This window comes from Phaenicophaeus curvirostris, chromosome 1 (genome assembly GCF_032191515.1).
Source record: "Phaenicophaeus curvirostris isolate KB17595 chromosome 1, BPBGC_Pcur_1.0, whole genome shotgun sequence".
NCBI classification, from domain to species: Eukaryota; Metazoa; Chordata; class Aves; order Cuculiformes; family Cuculidae; genus Phaenicophaeus; species Phaenicophaeus curvirostris.
This window is the reverse complement of record NC_091392.1, coordinates 51,795,385-51,813,819: the sequence shown is the minus strand read 5'-3', so window position 1 is coordinate 51,813,819 and position 18,435 is coordinate 51,795,385. Positions and strand designations below refer to the sequence as shown.

Below are 18,435 nucleotides of genomic sequence, written 5' to 3'. Positions count from 1 at the left end.
AGACACCTATTTATTGTCTCGTTGGAGTTATTTCTATCTCTTTTCAGAGGCACTTACCTCATACACAATTAGTGTTCCATTCTCAGTATGAAAAGAGCAGGACACGTTTTGACAGGTACCACAACAAGTATGGTGACTGGAGGGAGGGATATATATTTGATGCTGGAAAGAAAGGAAAGCAATAAATAAATATATACGTAAGTAAAATTTTCAACATACATTATAGGAAAATTCATTGATTTATTAAACTAAAAATACCAAGAGAAACGATGGATGGATGGATGGATGGATGGATGGATGGATGGATGGATGGATGGATGGATGGATGGATGGATATTTTTACATATGCTGCTAGAAGTTGCTTTTCAAAATAATGCTGGAGGCAGAAGACGCACATCATCACTTTTAAGTTGTCAAGTTGTTGCTGAGCAAACAGGGCTGGCAAAAGTCTTCACTTCTACTGTTATCCTAATGTTATAGTTGTGCTCAAAAATTGCATCATTCCTTTATTTTAAGGATACTCACAGCTTCACATTGTTGCGAACAGTTCACTATTGTAAAATACATGGCATTATATCCTGTGTTCTCATCTTTTTCTTGTAAACACTGTACAGCGTAACAAAGGTCTCCATCCAAGTACTGAATTACTGACTGTCCAGGATTCAGTACTGTGACCTCTTCGAAGATGCACACTTCATCCTTCTCTAACACCAAAAGAAATAAATGTTACCAGAGGGGAGGGAAAAAGAGGTCATCAAGCAATTTAATGGAATCAGTGTGAAGACAAAAGTAGGGTAAAGTGCTATGCTCTAGAAAGATTGGTTGGTGGTTTAATTATCAAGCAAGGGAAGTAGGAGCTGTAATTCAATTTAAGAAAATGCTATGAAATGCAAAACTGCCATTTGTCAGTTATTATCAACTAAAATTGATAGTGTTCCAACTATGAAAATTAAAAAGGTTGATGATTGCATTTTTATAAAGACTTCTAGTATTTAACATTGAGCTAAGTACACTATATGAATTATTCTGCACTTCACAGAATGTTTAATGTCAAATAAACTAGTATGTCTGAAATCACCTGTGGGATGGGTGTGTGCTCAAGCTGTGCTCTAAGTGTACGTTGCTCCTGGAGGCAGTTTAGCATGGGCTGAGGTCAGGTTTGCAGCGCACCTGAAGCACCCCCATGCACAGTGCAGCTGAAGTCTAGTCTACACGGGGTAGCTGAGTGAGGGAAGGGAGCAGAGGTCTGGTTGAGAATTTATCTGGGTCATCGCTTGTCCATCCCAGAGAGGTTTGGCTTGGTACCTACCCTTATGCTGGCTGAACAGGTCTGTTGCTCTGGTGTGACATGTCTTACTTGTCCACAACACTGGACTAGAAGCAGTTACACCACTCATACTCAGCTGTGGTTCATGACCTGCCTCTCACCAGAGAGACAGTACCTGACTCTGAAAGCTTAAGGATTTTTAGAACTCTCCTACACCCCACCAGAACGGACACAAAATTTGATGAGTTAGCAAAGCATCCTATTCAGAAAAGAGAGCATAATTACATAACTAGGTAGTCACACATAAAAATGAAGATAAAAGAATGTTTATGTTTGAGAAGGTTCTTATGGTCCTACTTCTGCTTTCTTTGCATGGTCTTTTTACTAACAACTAAAACAAAACAGCTAGAAATAGGAAAAACTTACCACAAACGTAATGAGTACATCCACAAGCACTGGAAACACTACTGTCTGTTTTTTTAACTTCCCCCTGAGTATAAAAAGGTAAAAGAGTTTGTTATGTCGTGCACAATTAACTGTAGTGCTAAACAGACATTTTTCTCTAAAACTAAAATATTACTTTCATCATGTCTACCCCTCCTTTCATAAAAGAGAAAATTTTTGATTTACTCAAGAAACAGTAGCCCATTTAGAGTTATTCAATGTATTTATCACTTTCAACAGAGGCAAAGCACTTAATTTTCTCTAGGAATGCATGTGAATAGCAGAGTTACTAAACAGTAATTTTTCCTGAGATACATAGTTATTTCAATACTGAACTTGATAGGAAAAGACTGTTTCCTAATAATTTTCTCCCAAAAGATAGATGAAAGCTCTTCAAATTTGCAAGTCCTCCCTAGAATTTAAATTTTCCAGTCTTCACATAAGGGAAAGAGAAGTCCAAGCTATAGGCTTGATAGGCAGAATATCCCTTTACTAATGGGAGTTCAAACATTCACTCGTAATTATTTTCCAGATCACAGTCCCTATAATTGGAAAGTATGTGAGGAGCAAGGTATTTATGACTTCTCATATGAGCTAAATTCAATGATGTTAAATCATTTTAATGAAAAGCATAAATGATTAACTCAATAACACATTTCTCCAGAAAATACATGTGTTCATAAAGCTCATTTCTACTTATTAAAAAACAATCGGGAATTGTTTACATGGAAAACTTTCCCTGCACACTGTTTTGAGTCAACATTGAAAAGAATAATATTGCTTTTCTTTTTTTTTTTTTGACATCTTAAAATACACAAAGTGAAATTTCCCTAAGGAATAGCTGACACTGTGCAGACACCTGATGGAGTTACGTGCTTGAGCTGGGGACCAGGAGGCAGTCTCAGTCTGTCACGATTTAGTCTTATCACCCTTTACAGATAATTGACACAAGGAATTGAAAGGGAAGAGTAAGAGGGTTGAATAACATTAATAAAAATATCTAAAGGACAGTGCTTACCAATTTACAGGTCGGAAAAGTAGTGTTTTCACAGCTGCATTCTGAGAAGAGAACAAGAAAATGTTATTTGTCAGTTAGTTAATTTTTTGGCTTCTGTTAACAGCAATGACTAAGGAATAAAGCAATAATTACCACAGTGCCATTCTGGACAACACTGCCCGGGTATTTTTTCCTTCACAAGTTTCATGTCATCTGTGCAGTTCATAGGAGGCTCAGAACAAAGATTTTCATCACAAACTAAATGGGAGGGAAAGATGGGTATGAGAATTCATTCAAATTTCCTTTGACTTTTCCAGCTTATACTTCTTTTGATACACAATTTTTAAAATAATTTTTTTTAAAATTTTATTGTGCTTCTTAAACAAAGAACTTCAAAAGTGCTTTTTGTTGCCTTAGAACATGTTTAAATTTAAACATCACACCGGTATCATTTAATATTCTTCCTACTTCAGGGTCACTCAAGCTGATAACCAGTACCTAAGAAAACTAAAATCACAGCTTTCTGAAAACATGTTTGTTTTTTTCCTCTAAGCTACAGATGTGCCGCGAAGCACATTTCTGTAAGATAACAGGGAGCAACTGCCCTCCAGAGATGACTCTAATAGGAAAATACCTGCCTGTATTATCAGAGGTGGCTTATTTGGTGGGACTCTGAAAGAAGACCATATACTAAGATCTGACTTCCTACCTGCCAGAATTTGCTAAAAACAGCACCAAACAACTTTGCAGAAACTTTCACCTCAGTGCAAGTGCCGGGAAACGGAAAGCGCCCAAATATGGAAGCATGTGAAGTAAAAATCATTAAGCTCCAAACTTACTGGAAGACAATTTAATCAATTGTAATTACCCAAAGACTGCAATGGGATGAGAGTTAATGTAAATTAAGCAGTTACGCTTGTGGACATTACTGAAGACCAAATAGCACAATTTCTGTGTTTTATGAGGCACATTTATTTCTTCTGGCTGCTCATTGTTTCAATAGTGGTCAACCCAGAAGAATTTGAAACCCTTGGCCTACTCCTTCCCCTAAAAGTTAAAAGTGTAAAGAAACTGCTGAAACACTAATGAGTGATACAACAGAGGAACAACAACATGAAAGCTGTTTTAATATGAACAGTGACATAGTCCAAGGATGGCATTCAGTTCCACATTAATATGCTGGTATTTAGATCACTCTGAAAGTAGCTATTTGCTCTCTGGTAAACTAAATAATCTCTCCAAACTCTATTCACTGGATTGGTTAGAACACCCCTGAGTCTGTCAAGGACTTTGAACCTACTTCAAATGCAAACACCCTCGTTTAGATCTCTTAATCTCTATCTGAAGCCCGCTCTAACTGCTGAATGAAAACAATCACACACATACACAGTCTGTCATTTTACTAAATTCGATCACGTATTGAACTGACAGTAGTTACACTCACCGCAGTAGTAACGAGGACAACAGTATTGCATGGTACTAAGGTCTACGGTGAGAATTTCCCCTTCATTACACAAGGGAACAGGCTCAATACAGGATTCACAAACTAAATTAAAAAAAAACCAACCAACCAAACAGACATTTATAAAGTTCTAGATACTAAAAAGTTCGCACATGTGAATTCTATTTAATAGACTATATGACAAGTCATATTATGTTTGTTACTTCGATAAAAGGGTTTTTATGGATTGACATTCAAATTTAAAACTATAACAAAGTTTAAGTATGATGTTCAAAATGATGTTGGAAATAAAAGATCCTCAAACCCAAGAATAATTCATGCTCCAGGCAATCTAACCTGGGTGAAGTCCAACCGACCGCTGTAAAACTTCTTGGCCTAAGTTACTAGGTTTGAAACTATAGACAGTTTTTGTAAGTACTTAACTATTTCTTAGTTATTCATCAAAATGTTAGAGGCTTTTTACCACAGAGATAAGAGAAACAACAGGGATCTTCCTGTTTTGTTTCAACAATAAATTGATCTTCTCTGCAGTCCGGCTGGGTAGCATTGAAACAAACTGAAGGGTCACATTCTGTAGGATGTGAAGTAAACAATATTGTTAAAAGAGTCATAGCAACAATACAAAAATGATAAAAGGCAAAATATTCTTCATCTACTTATTAGAACATACTCCAAATCATATTGTAAATCAAGAGTGACACAAAACACAAGAACAAAAAAGCATCAGAGAGTGAAAAAATCCCCATCATTTTCTGCTGCTGTTTATAATATCCCATTACATTAACAATCAAAACAAAGTGTAAGACAAATTTTCTTACAACACGTAATACAAGCATGGAAGATCTCTCAGTAACTGTGTTTTTGTATTTCCCTTACCACATCGGTACTGTGGACAGCAGGACAGGGCGTGGTATCCTACCACTAATTTTTCATTGGCTTTGCATGTTGGAACATTAGTGTCACACAATGACATGTTACATTCTGTGGGATAAAAAACAATCAAATTTGACATATTTGAAGAGATGCACGTGCAAGTCCTATAGCTCAACGTATTTGTACCACCTAGTATAGAGATCTACAAACTAGGCACAGCCCAAGTCATCTTAAAGTGCACTCCATAGTGTCATGTAGGCCTCCAAGCTCAGCCAAGGGCCAGTGTAACTCCATTAGTGTGGTGCATTATACCTCTCTTAAAGCAGATATTTACTCGCTCGGCTTCCTACACATGAAGCCAGCTAAAATGTCCCAGTAAAAATATTCCCTAAAAAAATTGACAATACAATCTTTTTTACAAGCATCTAACTAAGGAGCAAAAGCACCATATCAGCTAGATCGTTTGTTCTTGTTTTATTTGAAGATGTTATGACGACATAAGTATCTTTTGCTTAACATTTTAGGAGCAATAAGCATATTCCTTTTTCTAACAACCATGGTTAGACAGAATGATCGTATTCAGTGATCAGCTCACAGAATGCTGCTTCTGGGAAAAAGCAGCAAGTGAGAGGACACCCCTCGTGACGCCAAAACACTAATAAGAGAAGCATACAGGCTCTGACGACTGTCCCAATTACCAAGCTACTTCTGTCATCGAGTATTTCTCAATTTCTTTTGAAATTCCACCCAAGAGCTTAAAAATTCATTTTTAACAGAAGATTTGTTTCACCAGTGGACTTCTAAGAAAAAAGAGTGAGATAGCCTTACAAAGAAAAGAAACCTGCTTTCTTGGCCCAACCAGGCACAAGTACCTAAAAATCACTTCTGAAAAATGTTACCTTGAACCCTGTCTAAACATTGTTATCTGCCAGTGGATGTCCGGCACTTACCTTACACTTCTGCTACTGAAAACAAGTGCAGTACATACCACAAACTTTCTTTGGACAGCAAGCTCTCTCTTCAATGACCTGGACAATAACTTCCCCTTCTCTTTCACAGGTTAGTGGTGCATCCTCATCGCATTCAGGTTCTACAGCAACAATGCTTCCATTTTCTGAACAGTTGTACATGCAACAGCCTCTCATGGATCCATTCCAGATCTCCCCAGCAGAGCGGGGTTGTCCTTTGTTATCTGTACACGCTGAGAGAAAAAACAGTATATCCTTCAACAAGCAGAGAGTGCAGATATCCTGCAAACAACTGTGAATTGCATAAAATTATTGCATAAAATAAGAGCCCTGTGGAGCGTTATGATCAAGGAATCCAAGAAAAGATAATGACCTCGAAAACCCCAAATGAACAAATGCTTTGCCGCGGGTGAAGATACTGTGTGCAAGGGAAAGAACCTGCCCATACTGTTCCTTCTTAAGTATTCCAGGAAAGAGAGCTACAGAAGAATGACCATCCTTTTTTCCCAGGAGAAGTACATCATCACTGGCTCTTGAATACAGGTGAACTGAAAGCACAAACTGCTGTAGCTTGAGGATAAAGCTGGCCACTGTTGAAGGAAGCTGTACCAGATCCACATTTAGTGAGGGTGGACACAGAATTTAAACATTGCTTACACCGAGCTGCTGGTTAATATTAGCATATCTGCAAAACCACTCTCTCCTGCTGCACTTACTGCATTTTTCTTCTGGTATACAGAGATCAGAGGCTGTTCTATGCAGAATAGTGCCATTTTTACAAACACAGTCTTCCCTTAAATAAGAACAGGGAGAATCTTCATAGAACCATTTATTCAAGCATGTCTTGGCTTCACAGGGTTGCACACAAGGCTGATATTCCTTGCCCTCAGGACAACTCAATGCTGCAAATCATAAAAATAGGATATCGAGTGCTGCTGTTATTCCTTCAGTATTTCATTGGATAAACAAGTAGTAAGAACAACTGAGTGTGTCACAGACATGCATTTATATTTTCAACAGTACTTCAGGTAAGCAACTCGTTCGATCAAGATTAAAACTGATTCATGACACTTAGACTAAAACAATACATCTTGAGAACTCCTACCCTGATTTACTAATGCTGTGATAGAATGAGAGGGTACTTACAAAAACAATAGAAAGAAATGTATTTTTAACTCATCATTAAAACTGCAGCAATATAAAGCCAGATTGGGGTATAGAACATGGCTATCTGCTTACAACAGTAATCAGGTGTCCTCCATTTAATGCAGATGTTGTGCTTGTTGCATAAAGCCACATATGCAGAAAGTGCATCACACTCATAATTCCAGAAATATGTACTGTTGATCCACATCTTCTCACAAAACTCCTGTGGTGAAACCTAGGAACGTATTGTAATTGAGAATTAACAAGTAGAAGAGTTTTCTGTAATTAAAAACAATCATTAATTACAAAAAATAATACAGCTACCAGGGAAAAATCACAAGCAGGGATATTTTTCAGAACACTCCTTCAGCAAAACTGAAACCGCCAGAATTTTTTATGCACATCAGTAGGCACAAAACAAAGTCCTAATGAGTTTGTCACACTACTTACAAGAACATTTGCAGTAGAGCCCTGTAGCTAAAAGTGAACAAACACAGCTGAACATTGCTGCTGTACCTTTCATAAATTCTTGCTGTGAATGAATTCTTGCCGAATACTCTGTTTCTGTGTCCATAGGACCCAGTATAGCCTATCTTACTGGGTCTAAATGCAGGTGGTGCAACCTATCTTATTTCTATTGGTTTTATTTGCGTAAGCTTATGGCAAGGTGGAAGGAGTCAGATTTTGTTTCATTCTGCCTGTTCACTGCTGTGCTGCAGCCCAGCTCTCCCTGCGGTTTTGGCAAATCTTCAAGCAGTCACTTACTTTTGCCACATCGCTAGCTCTATTACCTATCTTTGTCCACTTGCTTCTTGCCTGGGAAGCACGCAATACACTTTATCCACTCTGCTCTGTCATCATTGTGTGCATGAAAGGAAACAAATTTTATAATGTATTAACTAAATGCTTGGCAGTTTTCATGCTAGGGCAGCTGTTGCTGTAAACCAGAAAAGAAGCAATTGCATTGTATCTGAGTCTATGAGAGTTCTCCTGGAGGCGTATATGAAGTAGGAATTCTGACTATTCAAATTCCCCTTAATTATTTTAAAATTATATATGTAAAAACAGTTATGAAAAGCAGACGTGCTGCACTACACATTAGAAAGTACAGTGTCCAGAAACAGATGATTTGTGTAAAAACTGCTACCAAATTGCCCAGTTGTCAACTCATGAAAATAAGCACAACATTAAAAATCTGCATATCTCTCTCACTCTTTTATTAACTATACATTTTTTATTTAATTTGCACCTGGAGTTTCACTGATCTTTGTACTCACTTTCTTGTGACAAGGGATGAAAGTGCTTCTGTTCAACAGTTCCATACAGTATGAGCAGTTATCTTCAGTACAGCTTCTTACTGGTCTCCTAGTCGTTACATCAAGTGATTTCTCGATTTCCCAGCTCCTAATGAACACTTCGATTTCCTCCAAATTTTTAATTATGGTCCTGTTTTGCATTTTGAGGTCATCAGTAGGGTCTCCGTTACACACCCCTGGAGACAGAGCATCGCATTCAAAGCACAAGCAAACATGCCACATTACTTCCTTTGGGAAAGAAAAATGCACTTGATAAGGTACGATTAACATTGCTTAACTGTGAGACTTACTCATCTGAATTTATAACTGAAAGCAGTTATATGTCCACTGTAGTTCCAAATTTATAGCTACGATTTTACTTGTCAGGTCAATGGCCAAGCACAACAAGCAGATACATGCAGTGCAAGTGATGATATTTTTCCCAGCAATTAATTAACTTTGGAGAAAAACTCCTACCAAAATGTGATGTTGGGTGTGGCAAATGCACTGACTTGGCACCAGATTCTGATCTCATACTACCGAAGAGCAATGAACTCCTTTGCAGTAAATGTTGATGGCTTTCAAATTAACTGCACATCACTGATGATTTAACACTGTACTGAAACTTAATTGAACATTCTAAATGCAGGAAGTTATGAAAGGAATCTTGTGATGATCAAATTGCTTTCTCTAGAGGAAATATTTTTCTTATTTAAAATTATTTATAGAAATCCACTGAAAAAAACAACCCCTCCAAACTCACCTGACATTGAATGGCTACCTGAACCCATTATTGTATGTATTCAGTTAATTCATCAGTGAAAACCTATACTCCTTATAAGCACATAACAAGCCATTAAAGCCAGAACTGGAATCTTCAGAATAGTGTTTTGCATCGTAGGGACTGATCAGCCAAAGTTCCTATATCCTTCTTTCACTTTCCTTCTGCATTGCTAACCACAGCCTAAATTCTTGCCTTTGGGCTTCCAGCCTTGCCTTCTGATACTCTCAAGGGTCCCTTGATAGAACTGGACTAGCCTGGTGCGACAGGCTCTCAGACCGCATAAAGAAATACTGAAGATGTTTGCATGATAAGAAGTATTTGACAGAAGCAGTTCTTTCTAGGATTCTTAATATTTCTGCTTCTTGCTTCTTGTCAAAATGTGCTGGCATTAGAATTCGTAGGGACATATTACAGAATTGCAGAATCAATACAGCTTTAAAAATAAAGAAAATATACCCCATAGTCCCACATGGTTTTGTTCATTTTTTTTTTCTATGAGAGGGGAAAGGACAGGAGAACCCCAGATGGGAACACATGGCGAAGAATAGGACAGAAGCACTAAAGCAGCCTTCAGATTTCACAGAAAAACATCAGGTAGAGTAACGCTTTGCAGTAGAGGTTGGATTTGTCTGTGTAGTCTTCCCCTTTGTGTCTTTTCATGGCACAAAGATTATTCTATAATATAATCCTTCCTACACTTCAGCTCATCTCATCTCAATATTTTTCAGCAACCATAGAGAAGATGACATGATAGTGGGAAAAGATGCAGTACCTGCCAGGGCTAGCATTTGCCTTCTCTCACTAGATGTAGCAAAACTTTCCTTTTGTTCAAGCAGAATACAGTAATTGATTATAAATGCTTAATTTGTTCATGATTGTATTTAAATTGAATTTTTCTGCTTTATAACTAAAAGCATTTTAAAATATTATAAAAGTTCATTTTCCTGTGCAATATGGTGTAGAACCTGTAAAATCACAGTGCACCAGAAAATTAAAATTTATTATAGAATTCAAATAACGCTGAAATACCTGCTCACATCTTTCCATATAAGTCATACTGGCAGAGTTATAATCAGGGAAGCCAGAAACACGCTAAATTTACTATCATTGCAATTTAAGTCTGAGTCAACTCAGCATGGTTTTGGACCCTAAATCCAGCCTTAAGAGGTCTGAATTCGGATTTAGCATCCTCGGGGAACTTGAATGCTTCCCTAGATACACCTTTTATTAGTGTTTGCGTAACAATAAGCTGCCACTGCTAATATCTGTCAGTTCTTTTTTCCCGTGATCACTGAAATATACTGTCGCTACCTGAAATTCAGTAGTCACTTCTCTAGTAAAAATTTTCCCCTTTTCTTCACTTGACTTCAACAGTATTCTTAATCACAAGCAGAGATGTGAACATTTTTTAAAAGTTAATTTAATGCAATGTCTTGATCATTACTTGCTCTGAAAACTACCTTATTAGCAAGCAGTACTTTGAAACAGAATTTTTTATTTCTCATTATTAATTAATAGAATTGCAGGAGCTTGCCTTATAAGGACAGCAGATCACAGAGACAAAAAGGAGATGTAAGTTTTAAATGGGACGTTATTAAGTAAGAAAAAAAAATGCCAACATTGCCTCACCACAGAGTCCTTCTGTCTTCATCGATGCGTTAGGGTGTGGTCCATACTGTATATCTATGATGCCTGTAACATGAGCCCACTTGATGCTAATACCAGCTGCAGTATTAATGACATACATTGCACCCGTATCATGAATACTCAGTCCTTCTTTTGAAAGAGGTAATGACTGAATTACAGAATCCACTACTACCTAAAATGAACCAAATACATTTTAGGGATAGAAACAGATTGTGATGATTTTAAATGTCTTTGCATCTTATGGCAAAAGATATTTTTTACAGCCTCTGCCACGTACAGTCAGTGTTTAAATCACAGAGCTTGCTGTCAGTGCCATTTCCTATAACTGAAGATGAAGTACACATAAGAAAAAACTATGATATTGAAATCTTTTCTAATTAAGGAAGGAATAAATCTCATCTATCACATGCTGCATAGTAAAAAAAATAAAGCAAAACACCAAAACCAAACTTCATCTCAATTACTCAAAGTTATCTTTCTGAACTGATCTTAGTACATTTCTGTTCAGTTCTAGGCTATCTGGAAACACAGCCTCAGGTATAAATGCCTTTTGCAACCTCTTTAAAATGACAAAAGAACTTCAAAATGTCATTTTGTATTAATGACCTATAAGTGAAGCATGGTATCAGAAGCGTACGCTTCTTGCTTCTAGTCTACCCAAAATTACTCGGAACCTGAACTGCAAAAGTAATCCTAATCCTGTAGTACATTAATTAAATTCTGATCTACTGCATTCTACAAGAGACTAGCTCTCTAGCTATCTTTTAGGTGTACACATACTATACATTTGTGATATATACTTACTTTTCTTGCTAAACGATCAATAAGAAATTTATGTGTGTGTGTTGTTACATTTAATTTCTTAAAACAGAGCCCTGAAGTGCTTGCAGGGGGAACCTTGAAAGAAAAGTGACAAACAAGTTTAGTTACTATTGTTTCTCTAATTCTGTACCAGTGCAATTAGTAAAAGAAAATAAGTACTCACTGGTTTTCTTATTGAATTTGCACTCTGGAAAACATTTAGAAAAACATTAGAAGTGCAATGATAGTCAACAGCATTCTTCTTTGGCAAAAATACGATGACCGTTTTCTTTGTGTTTGAAGCTATTCTACAATCAATTTTATAATCAAACTATTTTAATACTTCCCTTATAAATAAAAAATACATATTTTGCAGCAAATGTAGTACACCTTTCCATGACCTATTTTTAGAAACTTGATTTACTTATTAAAGTTTCAAATCAAATTTATGTGGGTTTTTATGGAAAATAATACAGAAAAGATAACACAACATGAACAAGCTCAGTTAAAAATACATAGAAATACAATGTTGATGCCAATAAAATCCCCATCTCTAACTTTGATAAAGCTGCTACTTTACCAAGGCATAGTTCTGCACAAGATTGCATATCTCTTAAAGAACTACACCTACAGACCTCTAAAGGTCATCTGCCTACGTGAGCTGTGTTTTGCGTTAAACTGCAACTAAGAAACAGTGAAGAGAACAATTTAAAAGTAAACCTCTAAAGATCAAGTGTACGATTGCCGAGTGAGAGTAGGTAAGAGACCAAGTAGGGATGGGAAGGAAAGAAACTTGATGAAGTTCCTCATCAGGAACTTGTTTATCCACAAACTAAAGACGGACATACAAGCCCATTCTTCAAGGACTGCATAATTTAGGACTGTGAACAATACAAAGGAAATGTATGTACAGACTCTAAGAATGACACTGACCTGACTTAAAGTCGCAGTCTAAAAATAAAGTGGCTGGATCGCCTCTGTCGGTAACGCAGAGAGTTACACAACTACAAAGAACAACTCATCACCCTAATCCCAAACTCATTAAGACCTTCTTAAAATAACTACAGAAGATTTTTGTGATTATTCAGTAATTTAACATATTGTAAAGTATGAATTCAGGGCCTCAAGAATATTTGTGGGCAGAGAGTCTGAAGCTATTCAGAAGTTATGTCGCCGCGATAGTTTAAAAGGAGCCTACGTTTGATTTTCCTCATAATATCACATAGCAATAACTATTTAACCTTAAATAAAATTTGTTTATTTAGACAACACATTGAAACATGCTCCTTGAATGTTAAATAACTTTCCATTTTTCAGTTTGTATGGGTTTTATCTGAAAGTTATATTTTTGCAGAATTTCATACCTATAAGAGAAACTATTTTCATTATTGTGGAAATGCAAGAATATTACCTGATTAGCAGGACATTTTTCAATATGAGCAATGATGGTTTCTCCTGGTAACTTGACTAAAATGTAGGAAGCCATATTACAGAGGGCTACGTTGTTTCCGTCGAATGTAATAACACTCAGTTCAGACAGTACAGAGCATTGACCTAAAAAAGAACTGTCATTTAATGAGGTTACCACAAAACCAAATACAAGGCATTTCTAAAACCTTTCACTTTTATCAACATTTGCTTTCATATGACATATATTTGTTTACATATTGATGATCATATTCTGCAGGCAGCATACTGAGCCATAAGCAGAAAGAAGTGTCCTCTGTTACTTGGTGAAAATATCTTAACCTGCCACTGTGTGTCCAGTGATAAAGTTTAAACTGGCGATAATTTTCACTGAAGTCAGTGTTTTACAGGCAAGGTCAATGAATCTGTACTTTGCCTAATAAAACATATGCGTTAAAATATACGTATTTTTGAGATGCAGATAACAGGAGACTGCTCTGTCCTGTCTGGAGACAAATATGTAAAAGTGCAATATTGGTTTCAGTAACGGTGCAAGCCTTTTAATATTACTTTTATTTGGGCTTTTTGAACCCTTGGCAGACAGTCAGCTGCCAGTTTCTGCAACTTCTACATATGAGTAAAACCTTCTGGGTTAACTGAAATTTGGGGGTTCTGTCTTTCAGAAAATGTCAGTATTTCATTTTTTTTCTTCACAGAATGTTAAAATCTCAGCATTTCTACTGACAGAAATTCTGAAAAGTCTCAGCTGGAAAATGTTGGTGTTCACGTCACAGATTTCATTTCAATGTTTTAATTCAAAACCAAATATTTTTACTCTCTTTAATGTTAATACAAAGATACCAAAACATTCCCTATATTTTATTCTAATGATGAACAGCTCTTTTAAATTTATGCCAGTATTCAACTTCATATCCCCACTGTAATAAATCCTTAAGTTATTACTTGAAATTTACAGATCAAGGCTCTGTGTTGGTTTTAAAAATAAAACAGTGACTTACAGGGACATTCCCATTCTGGGCAACAACTGTCAGTATTCACTTGAACTGGCATTCCTCGAAAACCACAGTCTGGCTTCTGCACATCCTTAGGGCAGTTCCTTGAAAGGTTGTATAACATCCAACCCGTATTAACACATACGAACTGGCTACATTTATCAAGAGGTTCAAGGTATCTTGGCTGTCATATAAGGGAAAAACAATCAGAATCAACCTTACATTCATTGCCTTTATTAAGTTCAAATGGTTGCTTGTTCATCACCCTCCCTGAGACAGAATCAGCATGTCACTATGACCCCTCATCACCCACACCCTTCCTGTTCCATCTAGCTTTGGTGGAATTCTCTATGTAAACCATTATGCATCGTGGTTACATGTTACATTCAGTAATAATCTGAAGCTTTTCAAGAAATACCGAATTACGCATTTCCAACTTTTTAAACCATATGACAAAGAAACACATGGAAAACAAACAAAGACAGGGTGATGTTATCCAGAAATAAAAAATAAAATCTATGGATTGTGGCTTTTTCTACAACTCAGAAATATATTTTGCTATCTAGAATTGGCATATAATTTTAAAAGCCATTTTTTTAACAGAGGAATCCATTCAAGTGGCAGAAAATGCCAGGGCAGTATAAAAGCAGTGATTCAACAAACCTCCAAGAAGAAAGAAGGATTTTTAAATATACAAATAAAAACAAAAAATAGAAGATATTTAAAATCTCTATTATTTACATACATAGCATAACAGAATGGACTGAAAAGCAATAGATATTTTAACACATAGAGGCAAGTAAAACTGACCATACCACACATTCAGAAGCTGTAGACATCGGTGTATGAATCATTGTATCAAAGAAAGCCTTGCCAGCCAAAACTGTCATTGTTTCTGTGCTTACTAGAGAAGTTTGTGCTTCCACAGGCTCTGAAGAGGAAGGCAGAGCCGTAACACCGCTAGAATGAGATAAATTCGTTAGCGTTCTGGTCTGCAGCTCTGTGGGTTCTGTTAAATTGAAATAAGGTTGAATTGGTTTCTGCATTGGGATTTTGGACCAATCTGATGTTGTTACATGCAGGACTCCAGACAGAGAGAGATTTTTAACTGAGGTGGTAGTTCTTGAAAAAGGTGAACTCTGAACTGCAGATACTGTCAAATACGGGAGGGAAGATTTCTCAGTTGTGGTTGACTTTGGCTTGGTAATGTTTCTTTGTTCACGCGAAGGCTGACTGCCTTCTGAAATATGCACAGTCCTTTCAAATAAGGTTGCATATTTAACTTCTGAAGCTGTAAATGGGGTAATCTTTGTCTGGGATAATGGACTCGTAGTACCACTTGTTTTCATGATTATAATTTTTGGAGTTTCGTTAGTGCTCTGTAAAGCCTGAGTCACTGCAGATGTAAATAAAGATTTGAGTGACACATGCATGGGTGTTTCTGTGGTGTTAGGAAGTGAAGATGAAGCCATAAAAAACTCCAGGTCAGCAACAGAAGAATCAGTGGTTTCTGTAGCCGTCCTAGAGGCTACAGTAGTGGCAGAAGCAATTAATGAACTTCCTGAAGAGCTGGGTGGTATTTTTGCAAAAATATAAGGTGCTTTTAAGGATGTAGCATTCACTCTTGTGTTCATGATCATTGGTGTAGTAGACTGAGTGATGAGTCCAGCTGATATGGCTGATATCGTTCCATCTTCTTCTGAAGAACTCTGTTTTCCTAGAGAAACAGTAGAGATACGAGTGGTCTTAGGAGGTGGTAAAGACATAGGGACCCTACTGGACTGGCTGTCTAAAGTGGCTTCAGCAATTGTAGGTGTTAGTAAAGGGGGCATTGAAATGGATGTTTTTAGTGCTGCTGAAAGGTTGGTAGAAAGGCTTAAGTTTGAAGTGAAGGTAAAAGAATTTACAGAAGAAGTTGTGAAGTCTATAACTGGACTTTTTGAGGTTCCTTATGTATCTAGAGATGAAATGGATGTTTTGGTGGCAGTTATACTTTGTGTTAATTATGATGTCCTACTGACTGTGGGAATCAATGAAGAACTTGTAGTATGAGATGTATAAGGTGGTACTGATGCTGATAACAAGATTGTAAAAAAAGGTGATGACCTTGTAAGAGAAGGATCTTTGGGAAGGAAAGTGCCTGAACTTCGTGCCACAGGGTCAGTTTTCAATTCTGTATGTGAACTGCTTGAGTACTCTGCAATTTCTGGAGTAATTAATGTAGTGTTTAGAGGTAATATCAATGTCCTAAAAGGGAAGACCGTAGACATAATGGATTTCTGTGGCTTTTTAGAAATGGATGAAGCTGAAAAGGAATCTGTGTGTGTTATGAATTTATTTTCTCTTGAGTCTTTACTTGCTATAGACCTATCTGAGATTGTTGGGTTGACTAGAAGAGGAGAAGCAGCAGAAGGTACTTTATAGAGACTTTGGGAGGCAACAGTAATATCTGCCATAGCTTTGGGCTTCAGTGAGGTAATCGGTGAACTCACTGGTGTAGATACTCTACGTATTACAGAAGGACTCGAATAAGTGCTTATAGGAATTTGGGAAGCAACTTGAGATGAAGAGACAGTCATTACGGGTTGAGCAGCAGGAATGCTGCCTTTTATTAGTGGAGATACCTGCTTGTGAGCAGTCACTGAAATATCCACTGAAGATAAAAATGGCTTTGGAGAAATACTAGCTGAAGAATTTGCATTTGATGATATTAGAGAAGTTTTAGACAAGGGTTTTGCTGTTTCAAAATATGAAACTGTGAATAATTGAGGAAAACTTGTCTCAAAATTAGCAAATCTTGTAGTCATAGGAATTTGAGAAGCAGTTGAAGTCAGTGCAGAAATAGGTGTTGAGTGAACTGTAGTTTGACCAATGCCAGATCTAGTTCTAACAGTCAAAGTCGATGTGCTTAGTGTCAACCATGAACCTAGGAAAAATACAGGTCTTGTGAAAGTTGCTCTGCCAGCCAGCAAAGCAGACAAAGACACTTGAGAGGGTATTGTTGCTGCCTTAGAATGACTTGCTGAAGGATTCCTACTCCTCCCAATCCCTGCAGGCAGCTCAGAAGTGACAAAAGATGGCTTGGAGGTTAAAGTTGTTAAAGCTGAAGTAGGGGAAAGAGTCCCTAGCTGAGTGGTTGATGTTTCAAGTGGAAATGGAACTACCACTACAGAAATTGGTGTTGTTAATAATGTAGAATGTGTTGGATTAGGACTTGCATTGAGCAGGGTTGTTGGAGTTGCTATTGAAATGGGTAAAATTATAGATGCAGTAGAACTGAGAGTACGTGATGTGACTGCTGAGGCTTGAAGAGCAGCTGGAAGACCTGTTGAAGAGATGAGTTTGGAAAAGACAGTAGGGCTGGATGTGCTGTGAAGTGCATCAGGAGGCTCCACTGTACTTGGTAATGAAAATGTTGAATAGGTGGCTGCGTTAGATGCTTCCAATGAATAAAAGTCTGCAGTGGATTGTGCAGATGCATTCATTCCCCTTAAAGTTGTATTTGCCTTCATGGTTACTTTGTCTGTCACACCAGTATGCGTTGACTCAGTCCCCAAAGTAACAAGTAAAGGAGGTGTCTGAGGAAATCCGTCCATAGCAGCACCCATGTGAGAGATTAACAGTGAAGGTTTTGTTCCAACTGCTGATTCTGTAGGCGTCACAGGTATGCCTAAAAGGAAAAACTCACGCTTCGTTGTCTTTTATGGATTATTGGTGAAGCAAATTACAACATCTATCTCTACTCAACTCCCACATAAATATTAACATATCAGAGCATCATTTTGCTGAGAAGATAACTTGCCAATGGTTCCGGGTTGCCTGATGACTTTGAGGAACTCAGCTGGCTCAAGAAGTTTCCTAATTCCAAGTAATTCCATGGAAAAATCAGTAAATCCAAAATAGTGAAATATTTGGAATAAATATATTCTATCTTTGAGGGGTAATACACTATATGAGATAACTTTGTACTGGCAAATATCAGGCATGATGCATTTAAGTCAGAACTTGTAAAATAAAATAAGAAACAGTATTAAAATATAATTGTTATGTTCAAAGAATACCATATGCCCCAAATAAGAAATTGATGTGGTAGCTTCATACATGAGAAGTTACGAAATAGATGCAACGAATTTGTTACTGGTGGCTCAGCAACTGAAAAGTCTGAACTTTGTGCCACAGCTTTATCCCTTCCATTTGGGATCTTTCTACTATATGCATATTATATACTAGCAGTATATAGTCAAATATAGTTGTGATGTGTGTAACAACACCACAAAAAGTTAAATTTAACGCACTTAATTCAACTTTAGATATGGCTTGTAAAAAATGTA

General features: G+C 37.0%; 1 protein-coding gene across 1 annotated transcript in view; it reads right to left on the bottom strand.

Moving 5' to 3' along the window:
- Positions 1-18,435, bottom strand: part of OTOGL (otogelin like) — a 91,800-nt gene that overhangs the window by 8,297 nt on the left and 65,068 nt on the right. The window contains 18 exon segments of the mRNA XM_069857968.1: positions 58-162; positions 526-704; positions 1,694-1,757; positions 2,730-2,770; positions 2,862-2,966; positions 4,153-4,254; positions 4,634-4,741; positions 5,047-5,151; positions 6,032-6,244; positions 6,728-6,913; positions 7,251-7,392; positions 8,435-8,649; positions 10,866-11,055; positions 11,688-11,780; positions 11,869-11,892; positions 13,096-13,238; positions 14,111-14,288; positions 14,920-17,774. Coding sequence (XP_069714069.1) covers positions 58-162; positions 526-704; positions 1,694-1,757; positions 2,730-2,770; positions 2,862-2,966; positions 4,153-4,254; positions 4,634-4,741; positions 5,047-5,151; positions 6,032-6,244; positions 6,728-6,913; positions 7,251-7,392; positions 8,435-8,649; positions 10,866-11,055; positions 11,688-11,780; positions 11,869-11,892; positions 13,096-13,238; positions 14,111-14,288; positions 14,920-17,774 — 5,048 coding nt within the window.